The following is a 15,838-nucleotide window of genomic DNA, read 5'->3' as shown; positions in this document are numbered from 1 at the left end:
CATGCAATACAGTTGGCGGCACTTTAGGTGAGAACATGAGTTCGTGGATCACAGGTGAGTGATTATGACAATGCAAAAAAAGTTAAACATTATTTTAGGTGTTCAAGTGGGCTTCTGCACTGAATCCTGCAGCGGCGAGACAAGGTGAGAAGGGCAAAGATATGATCAGAAGAGATTAGCTGAGGGATAAGTTGAAGTCTGAGATGCTGATCTGAGTTGAGTTGATGTGCTAACATGGGACAAGTTCAAATGAGTTTACATCAGATGAGATGGGGAAAGATGGAGTAAGGTAAAACGAGATCAAATGAGGTAAAACGGGATGATCCGAGGAGTGCTGAAATGTGCTGAGACAAGTTTGAATGGGTGGTGGGTGAGATGGCATTACTTTAAATGAGTTGGGATGTGATGAGGTAAGATGGTATGAGGTGGATGAATGAGGTGGATGAAATGAGGTAAAATAGGAAGAGCTGAAACTAGATGGGGGAAAGTGAGATGAGATGACTTGAAATGAGTTGGGATGAGTTGAGCTGAGATATGTTGAATAGGATGAGATGAGGTAAGATGGTATGAGTTGAGATGAGATGGGGTAAGATGAGGTAAAATGGGAAGAGGTGAAATTGGATGGGATGGATGACTTCAAATGTGTTGGGATGACTTGAAATGAGTTGGGATGAGTTGAAACAAGTTGGGATGAGTTGAGATGACTTGAGATATGCTTGAATGGGATGAGATGAGATGAGGTAAGATGGTATGAGGTGAGTGAATGAGTTTAGATGATGAGATGGAGTAAAATGAGGCAAAACAGGAAGAGGTGAAACTGGATGGGATGGATGACTTTAAATGTGTTGGAATGACTTGAAATGAGTTGGGATGAAATGAGGTAATATGTGATGAAGTGACACTGGAATGAGCTGAGGTGAGAATGGATGAGCTTAGATGAGTTAGAATAAGAATGCCATGAGATGAGCGGAGGTGGCACTGAGGACCCTACCTGGATCGTCTGCCCGGGGTCTCCGGACACGGGCCCCCCCACCAGTTTGCAGTAGAGGTCCCGCACTGGGCGTCCCCCGCTGTCCTCCCCGCACGTCGCCGTGGCCGTGATCTTGGTGCCCTCGGCCAGGTTGAAGTAGGGCGGGTGCAGGCTGAAGCCGTTCACGCCGTTCGTGGGCAGCTCCTGAGCGCGCACCGCACACGCGCTCCACGTCCACAGCCACGCGCAGGAGCTCCACACACAGGAGCTCCACATCCACGTCCACGCAGCAGAACAGCGCGGAACCGCGCGTCCCCGAGCGGAGCAAGAGTCCTCGGCGCCGCGTCCCCGCGACATCCCCACCTGCGCGCCGCGCGGTAAATGGAAAGCGGTAATAAGAGGTAATGAAGAAAGCGGCAATTCGAGCAAGTGTGGAACGAGGCGGGAAACGGGGAGAAAAAAGGGCGCGCGCAGGTGCAGCAGGAGTCCGAGCGCGCCGCGTGCAGCACTTCTGGAGTCTCGTCAGGCGCTGCGGAGCGGAGAGTCCATCGTCCTTCCTCCGCCCACCGCGGTAACGGGGGGCCGATCGGAGGAGCGTGACTGGGCTCTGTCTGTCTGTGTGTCTGTGTGTGTCTGACAGAAAAACAGTCAGTAGCTACTCCTGCGGAGCCGCGAACAGAGTTCTCATTCCTTCTCCTAGACTCTATTGTCAAAATAAGTGATACAACATAATTTCAATATACTGTCAGTACTTCATTTTCGAAACACGTCATTATCACCCCCCTCCCCTCCAGTTACGCTTTTGTGCAATTTCCATACCAGCTTTTTATAAAACTTTACTGCTTTCGACCGCGACGTTTCCTACAGGCAGCTGAGACTGAGCTGAGGAGACAAGGATGGATGCGTTTTTACTCTCTTTACTGCGAGGTGATTTGAGTAATGAGGGCTCATTGGGACACAGGCTGGTCTTTCTGCCCTTCATCACCTCGTTTTCCCCTACTACTAGTTATCACACACGGAAACACACACACCCAGGTTGTGTGTGTGTGTGTGTGTGTGTGTGCGCGCGTGTGCGTGCACGGGCGCGCGCACTCTCCATCTTCCCTCCCACCCCAGGACCACAGCCGTCTCTGTCCGGAAATAAAACCCTGATACGGTACAGGCCACCAAAGGACAAACATAGTGAAGTAATTCGTTCTTTACAGGGGATGAAAAGTAGTTCAGCCTCTTTTCAGTCCTTGGGCCCAGAGTCCTCCGTTGAGCTGAGAGTCAGGGCTACTGAGCCATTTCCAGAAGTTTCTACAGCACACTCTCTTGTGTTTGTTTGTTCATAACATGTTTAATGGCTGCTCATAACCAAACATGTAAATAAACATGTTTATTAAGAGCTTTGTAGGAAAGCTGGAAGAAAAGTATAAGCACGGTTAAAGCATGAATCGCTGTACTTTGCGTAAAATGAAATATTAACTGGAAATTAAATTACGTTAAATTAATTCCCGTCTAACCCTTTTGTGTCAGATGTGCCCAGAATCTACATAGTCGTGCTCTTCTAGACAATCGCGCAGTGGCCAAGATCTATTCACTGTCTCACTGAGTAAAAATATAAAACTGACAGATCACACTAAAACATAATCTTCTGCCAAAATCATTGTTACTGAAGAAGATCATGAAAATATAAATATGTTGATGTTGTTTAGAGAATAATAGGGGTTTTTACCTCCTAAATCCCATTTTACCCCTACTTTACACAATTATTTTTCACAGGAGAGACAACCGAATACAGATGCTTGGGGTACATCCTCAAAATTATTATTAGACAACTTCAAAATGTTACATAACATGCCTTAGGGAGAGAGGCCAAAATACTTGACTTTAGTTTGTTTACACCCCTGTGTCACATTAGTATTCCACAACACAATAAACTTAATGCTGTTTGAATTTCAGTGAAGAAAAAATATATGTACTGTTCCAATTTTCTGGGGGTGGTACGGTGGCACAGTGGGTTTGACTGGGTCCTGATCTCTAGTAGGTCTGGGGTTCGAGTCCCGCTTGGGGTGCCTTGCGACAGACTGCTGCCCCGTCCTGGGTGTGTCCCCTCCCCCTCCAGCCTTACACCCCCTGCTGCTGGGTTAGGCTCCAGCTCCCTGCAAACCCCGCATGGGACAAGTGGTTTCACATGATGTGGGTATGTGATTTTCTGATTTATTTTTCAAAATACATTTACATTTAGGGAAGAGTTCTTGTGACACACCTTACAGCGGCAGCAGACCACCACTTTCTTAGAGTTGAGCAAGACAATCTTTATGCAAATATTTGAACATTATCACTTAGGTTATTATAGCTTTTCCTGCACGTCCCTCTTGATATCAGGAGTCAGTGTAACAAGGGCAAAAATGTTTAACAAAGGACACAGTGAATAGTGTTCCTCTGGAAGCCATAAACACAGTAAAAACACAGTACCTGAGGAACTACTTGCTTTATTCATCTAGACATGCAAACATTTATCTTTGCAAGTACCTGCCCCTCCCCCACAAACAGCTCCTTGGGGGGGGGGGATGGGCATCACAGCACACTGAAATGTTCCCTTTAGCCTCCCAAAAAAGGTCCATTATAGCATCAGCCCCATGTTTTTCTTTCTTTTCATTTACCCTGCACATCACAACATATTTCTGCTCTTTTCCTTCACCGCGTTCACAGCATTCTTGAACCAGCCCATCATTACGGTCCTTCCAGCTGAAGGCAACGCAAGCTGCTTAAGAAGAGCTGCCGCTAAACGAAAGCCAATGACCACCTGTGCTTTAATGAAGTGGCAGCCTTCTAAAGCACAAAGGCCGGGGACAGGTGTTTTTCACGGCGTTCCTCCCCACATGGACACCTTCCGTCGAGTGCAACGCTGCTCTCCACGCGCCTCGCATTCGCAGCAAACACCCTGGTGGGCTACAAAATGGGGAGAAAAAGAGATTAGGTGAGAGGGTGCAATACAAAACGGCATAATTTAATATTCAGATACTAGGCAGAACATAAAACATGGGGCAGCAGGTGGCATAGCGGTTAGAGCTGCTACCTTGAAGAGAGGTTTGAATCCTACCTCCTGCTGTAGTACCTCAAGGTACTTACCCTGAATTGATACAGTAAAGAAATGACCCAGCTGTGTAAATGGTTAAATCGCCACAAGTCATTTTGGAGATAATCTCCAGCTAAAGAAGTAAATATAAAACAGGATAGGAGACTTAAACCAACCAGCATAGTCTGGTCTCATTTCAGGTCTTAGCAAAGGCACTTCTCGCGTGTAAATTACACATTGAGAGACACAGGTGCAGAGTGACTTCTAGTTTTGTTTAGAAGAAAGAGGTTTGATTGTACAAAGTGTTGTCTTGTTTCCCATACGCTGTGTAAGACCTGCTGAGCGTCAAGGTGGGCGTCCACAAGTGCAGCAGTGGTGGCTTCCAGGAGCAAAAAAGAGATAAACCAGAGCAGAAGGACTCAGCTGTGGGGAAAGTCCTTCGTCACAGTCACCCTCGGCCCCAAGCGGCAGCCACCAGATACGGGTCTCGCCCCGCCGTGGAAAGCCAGGCTTATCCTACACGTGTTGACCTTTGCCCCCCCAGCTCTTTCGCAGCAAACTGCTAAAGGTCAGTCTGTTGTTTCATTTCAGAAGTCTGGAATCAGTCTGCTAATTCTGCACAGCTATAACTAACTGATCAACAAGAAAAATTCAGCAAGCTCACCGAGGAGGCAGGAGGTCTGGGCACACCTTGGTCAGAAGACCTCATTTACCACACGCGGGCTGCAAGAATGCTGCTGGCTTGTCACAATTTACCTACAGTTCCACAGAGCAAACTGACTGCGGAAGAAAAAAGAAAAAGGGCTTTTTAAGAGCGACCCAATCACTTAATTAATTTACTTTCTCGGGTTTCCGGCCAAAATGACTTCCTGGTTGCCAAATTCTTTTGGAGGTGAAGAACAAACACGGTGGTACCATGGTAACAGCCCAACTGAATGCGTCCCACTCATTCTGTCCACGCACGGTGTGACCAAGGCCTCTTTGTCCCTGCTCTCAAGATGAGTGTCACAGACACACTCCCACACAAGTTGAAGTACTGTACAAGTGTATGGACACTTAAGCACTGTGAAGTAAGTGTACAATGCAATTGCACAAACCATGCAGCACAAAACATATATCATGTATGCATACACATTTATATACACAGACATACATTGCTGCATCTTATTACTATTTCTTTACTTAGCCAATTTCTTCCACCCAAATGTTTTAACATAAAGTACTTATAATGTCTTACTTAACCATTTACCCACTTTTATGAGCAACTTAGGGGACCTTAAATTCATCCTCCAAAGCAACTTACAATGTTAAGGTTACAATTATTTACCATTTATACAGCTGGGTAATTTCACTGGAGCAATTCAGGGTAAGGACCTTGCTCAAGGGTACTATAGCCAAAGGTGCAGACTGACCCTGTAACCTTTGGATTCAAAGGGAGCAGCTCTAACTGCTACGCTACCAGCTGTTACTGCTTTGACCAAGGATACTTACAGCAGGTGGAAGCGCTAACCACTCACCCATCTGCTGCATGTAAGTGTGCAATATTTCTAATGTATTTACATTTATTCATTTCGCAGATGCTTTTCTCCAAAGCGATGCACATCTCAGAGAATACAATGTGTTCATTACATCAGGAGAAAGAGACATAGTTGCAGACGTGTGATTAAGTACAGTTTGTTTCCGCTTTATGCACCGATGTTCATCGTAAGAGTAGCTGCATAAAACTCAGAATATCAATGATTCTTGATCACCTTCTTACTAATTTTTTTTCTGTGAGATACACAAACATTTACGTACAATATAGGAGTAGCTGCATAAAGGTTTATCCGAGCATGATCATGGGTGAAGTGAGTCTGGAAGAGGCAAGTTTTTCTTTTTAAATGTGGACAGAGATTCAGTAGTTCTGAGTGAGGGGGGAGGTCGTTCCACCACAACGAAGCCAGAACCGAGAACCTCCACGTGTGGGACCACCAAGCAGGCAGATGTAGAAGAGCGAAGCGGTCTGGTTGGGGTGCAGCGGTTCATCAAGTAAATAGCTGGGAGCAGTTCCATCGATGCATTTGTAGGCTATAACCAGGGTCTTAAATTTAAAGTATTATTAATTACATATTTGGTGAAAAGGTGCTCTAGTGCTGGAGGTGCCCCCTTGCCCTTTAAAGGCCTGTGTTTGCATCCCCTGCTCCTGCTGCAATACCCCTGAGCAAGGAACTTACCGTGAACTGCCCAGATGCAAGAATGGGTAAATCACTGTTAGCAGGTTAATGCTGTAAGCTGATTTGGAGAGAAGACTTGGCTAAACAAACAAATAACTAAAAAACATGTATTACTGTGTTTCCAGTTAAGCAGGCGAGAGGCACGGTATACATGTAAATATACTCCACGGTCACGTGGCGACTTAGACAGGCAGATGGGCCCACATCCAGTTGGAGAGATGGCCCGATAAGGTAGGAAGGTCAAAACTGTCTCCTGTTTTGTCTGCAACGAAGCTCAGCTGGTCATGGCTTCGCACTCGAAATACTATCTCTAGTGAGGAAACATGAAAGGACAAGAGACCAGAGGCACAGTCCCCACACGAAGGAACGCACCGGAATAGCACAAGTGTAATTATCATAAAGAGAGGAGGGGGGCACGGTGAGCATGCTGTCAACTCCCGCCGGATCTGTCAGCCTTTCTTCACCCATAAATAAAGAGGCAGTGATGTCACCTCGACCTGCACTTCAGCACCTCTCATTTACCAGCTTTACCTTAATGACAGGCTGCTCGGCGGCGGACTTTCCGACGGGAAATCTCTAGCTGGAAGCAATACGATTCCTGATCTCGGTGGGAGGTTTCTCTCTGACGTGTATTGTGTGTGCGCAGGGCGCCCGCGTCTAAAGGAGCTTCCACACGGTGTCTCTCTCTTTAGGCCACAATTACATAACGCTGTATTTTTTCTTTAAACTTGACACGGTAGCCACTGTCTGCGGAAAGCTGGCGCGCAAGTCGTCCTCGGGAAACATAAACAAGTTTAAGTATGACACACTCGGATCAAGAAGCTTATCTCGAAATCCCACCTGCATGTCGGGTTTACCTGAATGATAGGAACGGCAGTTTCCACCCCGCATGCGCTCTGTTGTCATGGAACCCCCCCCGACACCTCCTAAACTCCTATTACAATGAAAGGAAATAATTTATCACACATCATTACCACAAATCTGTCCTTTTACACTGAAATATTAATCGGCGCTCTGCGTGGCACTTCCAAAGCGCCTGCTTTTTCCACATATCAGACCAAGCATGTGGCACACAGTGCATTCTGGGACACTTCATTTGAAGTCTGGGTAATCTGCATAGAGATGCTCTGATGTCTGTCTGGGCTGACAGGTACCTACATGTTGTGTTTAGTCTCTGTGTGACGCTTTCACCAATCGGGCCCCCTTTCCAGACCCCCCTGCCGCTCCTTTTCATTTGTCGACTTGGGTTGCTTTGAAGCTCAGCCATGAAGACAAGACAAAGGGAAAGACACAAACACTCATCCAAGAGAAGGGGCGGACGGCGCAATGGTGGGCGAAGCCCAGGAGCGCCGAGAAAGAAAGAATGCATGTTGTAGCGCTGTGCGGCTACGAGGCTGAAAAACCAAATCCTCCACCTACAACAAACCGAACGGCTGCGAAACAACAATCGCCCGTTGATTATTTCACGTGCGCCATTTAGGGACCTCGCCTAGGACAAGAGTGCTCTGTACCGCCCGTCTCCAAAGCCTCCTAGCCATAAACACGGCGTAAGCAACGATTCTGCAAATTACAGGATGGAAGGAGATTAGAACGCAACTTCAGATGCGGTGCGTTAACCGTGCATTGAAAACATAAGAAGTGCTTTAGGAGAGTGGCCCTTGGTTCGAGCACTTTTAGTTCCTGCTGGCCTGAAAGGGGCCTTTTGTCCAGCGGGAGAAGTAGTCAGTGCTGCACAAAGGAGCCCAGGTGACCTCTCACTCAGACTCGAGACCTTTCTTCCTGCTCATGACTGCACACCGGTGCCAAGGAAGAAAACTGGAGACATGACCACCCCCCGTGCCGCCGCCTCCTCCACCCACCGTGGCCTGCGCTGCAGCGCCAGCAGGCCTGGAAACAAGCGCAAGCCATGTAATGTAATTCTCCGTGCCCTAACAAACGAAACAAAAGGGGACGCCGCGGACCAGCTGGCCACGTGGCCCTGATTTGCGGTGCGAGTTTGTAGCGAATGGCTGATCGCTGCCTGAACACAAGAAAACGCAGAGCAGCATTTGCTTTCTTTCACTCCTTCGCCCACTTTCGGGGTCATGGGGGCTCTTTTGGTGTGTGTCAGCAGGACTGCTTTTTCCCCCCCCCACTCCTTGATGCAAGCCATGCACTCCACAGCTCTGCAGGTGCTTCAGGGTAAGGAGATGAAGGTGTGTGGGGTCGCGGTGAGGTCTCGCTCTGCTCTGCAGCTGGACGCAATGAACCACGGAACAAGCTGCATGTCACCATTATGACAGCGAGTCCATCGTTTCTATAGAAGTGGTCAGCAATACTTCGGAATGACCAATTTGCATTTGTTCAGCAGAAAGGTATGTTCTAAAAGCAACATTGATCTATTTACCCTACGCAGAGAAATAAATTAACCTCTTTTATCCAGTCTGCAGAGTGACTTCTCCGTTTTTACCTTCTTTTGAGCATGAGGACAACAGTCATCTTTTGCTGACAAAAGACACAGGAAAGCGGAGCTCAGATGACCCCATCGTCATTCTTCGCATTCGCAGGAGATTAGCGATTTGACAGCCAAGGTCATGGTGGAATGATGGAGGGTGCGACGGGGGTCACAATGAGGTCAGAGAGGTCCAGGCGGAGGTGAGAGTCTGGGTCAGGTGAGATCATTTCCTAGAGCTGTCATGAACAACAGGTGCATTTCCCCTGTCTGCAACTTTACTCCGCTGGCTCAACCACCTTCCAGCACTCTGAAGATCCACAGAGTGATCACCCGGAGCCAAGGACAGCCTTCAAAGCTAGTCACTGTTAGTACCATAACTTAATCCCATTCAATTTAATTTACATTTATTGAGTGTGCTTCTCACCGAGTTGACACAGAGCACTGAACAAAGTTCCAGGGAAAAACACAGTATAGAATAACTGGTTATGAATGAATGAACGTTTATTAATCACAGAGGGAAATTGTTTGATTGCAGCAGTATACATTACAGATAGAACATACACAAAGATAGGTGTTGAAGACACAGGGATAAATAAGGATGGTATGTAAATAACTTGGGTAGAGAAAGAACAGCGTATTTACACAAGAGAGGAGAGAGCAAAGTAAGGTGGTGCAAGGTGTACTCAGATGGCACAGATCAGCTTGGTGCCCCTTGGGCATTAAGAGGTCATTCACCCCCCCCCCCCCCCCGGAAGGGCGAGAACTCATTGTAGAGCCTGATGGTTGCTGGTACAAACAACTTCCAGCAGCTCTTTGGAATTTCACAGCTGGAGCAGCCTGTTGCTCCTGTTTTTTGACCAAGTTAGCATGGGGGATATGGGAATTGTGTTCATTTCTTATGAGACTTCCACTAGAAAGTCCAGCCTCACTCCCATGATGGAACCAGCCTTCCTGATTAACTTGTTGATCCTCTTGGGCATCCTGTGTGGTAACACTACCATCCAGCATTCCACAGCAAAAAGCATTACACTAGCAACAACTAACCGGTAGAGCATCTCCAAGAGTCCTGTATACTCCAAAGGACCTAATCCTCCTCAGAAGGTAAAGGCAATGGTTATATAGGTGTAAACAGTATATAGGCACACAAAGGTATAAAACCATTATAGTCAACTAAGGGGGTGCAGTGCCGGAGCGGGTTTGGCCTGTGCCTGTTCTCTGGTGGGTCTGGGGTTCAAGTCCCACTTGGGGTGCCTTGTGACGGACTGGCATCCTGTCCAGGGTGTGTCCCCTCCCCCTCCAGCCTTACACCTCGTGTTGCCAGTTTAGGAACCGGCTCACCGTGACCCGACTCGGCACAAGCAGTTTCAGTGTGTGTGTGTAGTCAGCTATATAATAGTTAATAATTAGGATGAGGAGGCTGGCAGGGGAGGTGAGGAAAGCAAAACACCCACTGCACAGAAGAGGAGCTCCAAGTGCCAGTGACTGGCCACCCACCCCTCCTCACATTCTATCATGGTGACAGAAGACCTGTGTGGATGTTTAGAACTGTTTGGGAAACACCACAAGTAAAAAAAGATCTACTTTGTGTGCCATTTTCAAGAGCCACACAAGCAGCTTCAGCAAAGCTGTTCAGACAGAAAGCTGTGCAAAAGTACAGCCAAACACTCCACAAGGTTCTCGTTTTCTCTGCACGCAATAAACAGAAAGGAGCCTATCTGGAGACCGCAGTTTTCCATAACACACGTACGCATTGCGGCTTCGCAGCAAACACACGCGACCCCACCAAGCACACATCGTATTTTCCACGAGATGTACGTCAATTTGGAGAAAAGCATCTGCTAAATGAATAAATGTTAATGTCAGCACTCAGGCTCACATGCTGCTCAGCAAATGTCACACCGCGTCACTGACGCGCTCCTCCTGGCCTCCCTTCCCACCTGGGCCAGAGGCTCTGCACAGTTGTTTTGGACATTTTTCTTGAACACTTCACAACATCTGGTAAACATCACCAAATAAAGAAAATTCTTCAACTACATCTGTATACACTGGCTGCCACAGACATTTATATTATCTTCTCAAACAGAACATGAGATACAATAACCAGTTTTAAGTTAAGGAATTGGAAGAGACCTAGAGGAATGCTTGCAGAGACTCACACGACATATCGTGATAAGAATGTGATGTGGCTCTTTACTGCCACCTATTGGCACCACAATGACTCCCTTAACGGAGTGAGAATCTCTCCCGCCTTTGTCCTCTGATCTCAATGTGGAGCTGTCAGTGCTCCAGCTACTGCTCTTAATCAGCCAGTGTTTGAGATTTATCCCATCATTCACATCTTACTCCTTCAGTCTGTTTTGAATTAATTTAGGAGTAGAGCTGACTTGAAGAGCTGTCAATGCAAGCTGAGACTCCAGCCCCAGAGCTTTCCAATTCAAAACTACTGTCCACAACTTGATGGATCACAGGATGCATTCACATCAGGTCATATATTTACCCCCCCAACAGTAGCCCTTGAGATTTATCAGGGACAGCTGATAGCATAGTGGTTGCACTTTTGAATCTCACCTCTGGCTGTAATACTCTTGAACATGGTACCTACCTTAAACTGCTCCAGTGGGGAAAGAAAATATCAGCTGTACAAATGGGTACGTAACTGTAGGTAAATTAGCATTGTCAGTTGCTTTGGAGAAAAACATCAGGTAAATGAATAAAAGTAAACTTAGAATTACTAACTTTCTATAAACACATCACAGGGGTATTGGCGCTTTCAGAAATTGGCTCACATTCATCCTACAGGTTACAGCAGAGCAACTCATGTTTCATTTTATTTATGACTCTGGTGTCAGGACATACAGAATGTGCTTCTTGAACTACTGAGATTTAACTAAATGAATGTATATAAGAGTCTAGGTTTTGGGAAACTAAACCACAACTTAGTTGTAATTAATCAAAGATGAACATGTCATGCAAGTAACATGTAAAATTTATTCTTATACGGTCATACCCCACATAACGTCCTATCGAATTACGTCTGTGGTCCCATAAGAAAATTAAAATTTCAGACAGCAGGATGCAGCAGACACAAGCAGCCATACAAAAATGTGATTGCCCAGAGAGGTGACTGTACTGTGATGTTAAGTTACCTATAATACAGTATACAATGTTTTAAGTCATAATAAACACTTATGTTACTGGTTTGCATTTTAAGCTTATTGTACTTTTAATTACCCTAACAAAATAAGTTTACTGTGTGTGATCACATCACCGCAGCAGACCAGCATCTCATTCATTCAAGTTTACCCCATGCATCTTGTTCTAATTATCTTGTCTCCGTATTCAAGTTTTTATAAATCATCCACCCTGAAGGTCATAACGGGTCCAAAACACAGCTCAACCAGCCCTGGTGACAGCAACACAAGTCCGTTTGAACCACTCGCCCCATACGGGACACGGGGAACCGGAGCCCAACCCGGCAGCACAAGTACTGTACAGTACAGCAATATAAAGTTGTACAAGCATTGACTGACCTGAGTTTTCCCATACAAAAAGTGGGGTTTGAATGTCCAAATCGTATTTCGTATGTCCCATTTCTCAGAACGTATACAGGATGTTATGCAAGGCATGAATATTCAACAGTATGTTATCCTACATGTAGCAGCTAGAGTATTAATTAAAATTACGTGAGAAGTCAATGGTCATTAAACTTTAAAACATACCATCCAAAAATGGAATATGGCTATAGCTACCAAAAAAAAAAAATTTTTTTTTTTTTTAAAAAAAGATCAGTTTCCATGACATACAAATCCTATGTAACCAGTTTTCAAGTGAACAAATTAATAGCATAAAACATAAAAAGGTTTATTATTTCCAGCACTGATCCAAATTTTGCAAATACTGAAACAGTGCTCTGACTTTCTGAAGACACACAGGTTGTCGTTATTACGAAAAATTAAGATCAGTCACAGCACAGGTTACTCCACTGCAATGTCCTTTTGTGCCCAAATGTGAGCGTGGGTGAGCAATAACCTAAAACGTACACACAAGGGTCCCATTCCACAGACTGGCAGAGGGATTTATTTAAAAAATAAAAAAATGCTGAAGATGTGAGAGACTGACACTATTGCACAAGAATTTTCCATCTCTGCATAATCTGCCCAAGTATGGACAGCATTCCAATTCAGGCAAACAGAAAACACTTCAGCTAGACTCTACTTTTTCAGATCCTGCCTACAGCAAGTCTGCCGTGAGAAAATTAGATTTGAAAAAAGTTGGCAAGATACCAGTCAAAAGTAACTTCAGTTTTGAAGGCAATTTAAAGCAGACAGGATTCTGTCAAAACTTTGCCTCTGGTGTTCATTTTCAAAGCAATGTGTGACAATATCATGCACTTTGCTAAACGTTTTAAACGACTAAACACAAATGGTCGCATTTCAAACCTCTGAAATCAGAAACAAGCTTGCAAAATCAAGAGTTAACTGAAACAAACCCAGTTCTAATGTCCAAACAGCCATATGAAGAGCAAAGGAAAGCTTTAGAAAAGAAAGTAACTTTGGGCTAAAATGTTACACAAAGGCCAATTATGAGACAACAAAAATGCAGTTAACTACTGTGGGAATACAGTAACAATGATGCTCAAAAGGCAAACAAGACCAGTAACAAGAAAGTTTGTGGTTTTGAAATTTTATTTTATGAATTTATCAGCTGGGTTTAAACATTCCTGAAAAAAAAGAAAAAAGGTCAAGTGAACATCAAGTTAGATCAAAACTAAGTGAGCTACTCCACCCCCAATATTTTTTAAAGTGCTTACTTTGCCACTATGTTGTCATGCTTGGCCAGCCTTAGAAGAGAATCATCTGCTTCACCCTGTAGAGATTGTTATAACAATCATTACCAGCCTCAGTACTGTCGTTTTCCCATGGCCAAATAACACATTTAAATCTGCTTAGAGAACAAAGAAAAAATAAAAACTTAAAGAAAATGTCCTTCGTAAGTGCCTTAAAACAATGTTTCTAATTCATATTTGGCCAACTGCATAACTTCACAATCAAATGGCTAAACAACTGCTAGTACACAAAGGATAAAGAACTACAGAAGTCTTCAGTGACTCAATCTGTGCAAACTGGTCAACTGTGTGTACTAGCAGATGTTTGACCTGTAGAAGAAACCTTTCCGGAAGTTCATTTAAATTTTGATTAGTACACCTTGTACAACCAAACTGGAGAAACTTCAAAACAAAACCAACACTGTAAACTAACAGTCTGTTCACATATAAACATTTTTTTTTTTTTTTTAAAAACTTTGAGCCATTATATTGTATAGTACCTATGAAGTAGTAATAATTGAAACCTATGTCTATGCAGAGACAATAAAGTACATACCATTCTACGAATGGCTCCGCAAATTGCATAAGTCTTGTACTGCCCGCTAAACCTGCCTGTTGTCTTGTCGACCTGATGAAGCAAATAGTTTGAAATCAATACACAAGACCTTTCATAATTTTACACTTGCAGATGGTCGCTTTCAAAACAGTTACCGGACACACCGTAAAGTTATTTTCACATCTCAAATGAGAAATATTTTACATCAGTAGGAATTTAACATTAAAATATTTTACATTAAACTTAGCTAACACTTCTCTCCAGAGTGTATTAAAGACAACAGAGAGAAAAATGATAGAGCCCTCAAACTGTACAAAAAAGGAAAAGTCAACATTCACCTACCTCAGCAATGTTGATCTGAATAGAGGCATGGTCCTTAGCACCGATTATCCTATTGCTTGCAGAGCTTGTAGAAAAGATTACATTATGTTTACATAATGTTTTGTTTTCAACAATCATATATAAAAAGAAATCTACGTGGAGAACCGGGTAATAAGTTAGAGCAAAAGAATACATCTTACTTTATACACATTTGCATTACTTTATTTTCCAAATAGTACATACACTCGCATTCCGGTAATATTGCACATATTGATATGTACATTTAAATTTATTCATTTAGCAAAACGCTTTTCTTTTGTCCAAAGCAACATGATACATCTCAGCCAGTACGAAAGTACAATTTGGATTCAGGATACGTAATATGAAATATTAAAAAAAAAAATGTACCCAAGATTTAAAAAAAAAAAAAAAAAATGGGACAAGTTGCTAACAGTCAGAAAATATGCATACATGTAAATGTACTGTGTGTATGCTGACACTTCGGCAAATAGTGAATCAAACATTGATTGAATGACTGATTCACCGAGTTTACTCACCACTTGCGAGGGACGTACAAGTCCACGAATTCACCCGCATCGTTCTGCATCTTGACCTGTTCACTGCAGTAGGAGAAATTGGCTTAATTTAATTATCCTTATTAGGACAATACGAAGCCAAAAATAGGAATAGCTTAATTCTCAATCAATGATGAGACTCAGTCTGACCCGAACAACACAAAACAAAAAACAATATTATAATTCATCTCAGATCACAAAGCGGAAGCAACAGGTTGTACATCAAAAGAAAAGTTAAAAGCGTAAGGCGGATCGTCGGTTCACGCGCTTCTTCCTACGAGGCTGAGAGGCAGCAGCAGCAGCGGCGGCACGCGGTCACAGAGTCGGTAAAAGTGCCAAGAAGAACCGAGTTTCGCTTCCCGAAACAACGTTTAGCTTTATGTTTGCCATTTCGCAGCACAGGGGGCATCAGTAACACTGTAACAAACCGCAGCGCAGCGTTCGAGACCCGTAACACAGCACAAATCCAACTTATTTCAAACTACATTCACAAGCTAATTCGCCACCTACCTTAGTTCAGTAATGGCTGACCGGAAAAGGAAGTGTAACCATCCAGGAAGCGTTCATATAATGAGGGTCATGTGGAGAAAACGCTTCCGGTGTCAATTATTTCCACGTGACTAGACCTTTTGCCGATGCCGCTGCTGTAGTGTCACAGTGCGTTGGTCTCAAAGGGAGTTCGTGCATCTATGTTTTGGTTTCTGCAGCGTATATTTTCGCTCCCATGCAGTGTGTCTTTGAAATAAGAAAAAGCTACATTAAGTCAGATGAAATATATCAAAAGTGTGTACAGAATAGTATGAAGGCAGCATTATTAAAAAAGTGCGATTATAACCTGTAACGTCAGGTGCTTAGTTTATTTTAATACAATTTTACATTC

The 15,838-nt window shown here is 44.2% G+C and overlaps 2 protein-coding genes across 3 annotated transcripts in view; both read right to left on the bottom strand.

Annotated features, from left to right (window-relative positions):
• Positions 1 to 1,635, bottom strand: part of lama5 (laminin, alpha 5) — a 76,626-nt gene extending 74,991 nt beyond the window's left edge. For both annotated transcript variants that reach the window (XM_018737711.2, XM_018737712.2), the window contains exon 1: positions 992 to 1,635. In XM_018737711.2, the coding sequence (XP_018593227.2) occupies positions 992 to 1,327 (336 nt within the window). In that variant the 5' untranslated portion in view covers positions 1,328 to 1,635. The remainder of the gene's footprint in view (positions 1 to 991) is intronic.
• Positions 1,636 to 13,487: 11,852 nt separating this feature from the next.
• Positions 13,488 to 15,506, bottom strand: rps21 (ribosomal protein S21). Its single transcript, XM_018737659.1, has 5 exons — positions 15,469 to 15,506; positions 14,941 to 15,003; positions 14,405 to 14,468; positions 14,063 to 14,134; positions 13,488 to 13,547 (listed from the first exon to the last, which is right to left on the bottom strand). The coding sequence occupies exons 2-5, from the start codon at positions 14,988 to 14,990 to the stop codon at positions 13,488 to 13,490; spliced, it is 246 nt and encodes an 81-aa protein (XP_018593175.1). The 5' UTR covers positions 14,991 to 15,003; positions 15,469 to 15,506.
• Positions 15,507 to 15,838: the final 332 nt, after the last annotated feature.

This window comes from Scleropages formosus, chromosome 2 (genome assembly GCF_900964775.1).
Source record: "Scleropages formosus chromosome 2, fSclFor1.1, whole genome shotgun sequence".
Taxonomy (NCBI): Eukaryota; Metazoa; Chordata; class Actinopteri; order Osteoglossiformes; family Osteoglossidae; genus Scleropages; species Scleropages formosus.
Note: the sequence above shows the minus strand (reverse complement) of the source record. Positions and strands in the feature narration are given on the sequence as shown.

Excerpts from the sequence above, each read along its gene's own strand:
- rps21 (XM_018737659.1), bottom strand. The coding sequence starts at position 14,990 with ATGCAGAACGATGCGGGTGAATTCGTGGACTTGTACGTCCCTCGCAAG. Across the intron at positions 14,135-14,404 it reads TTCAGATCAACATTGCTGAG|GTCGACAAGACAACAGGCAG; the intron begins GTAGGTGAATGT and ends TTGCTTCATCAG. Across the intron at positions 13,548-14,062 it reads GCGGAGCCATTCGTAGAATG|GGTGAAGCAGATGATTCTCT; the intron begins GTATGTACTTTA and ends CAATCTCTACAG.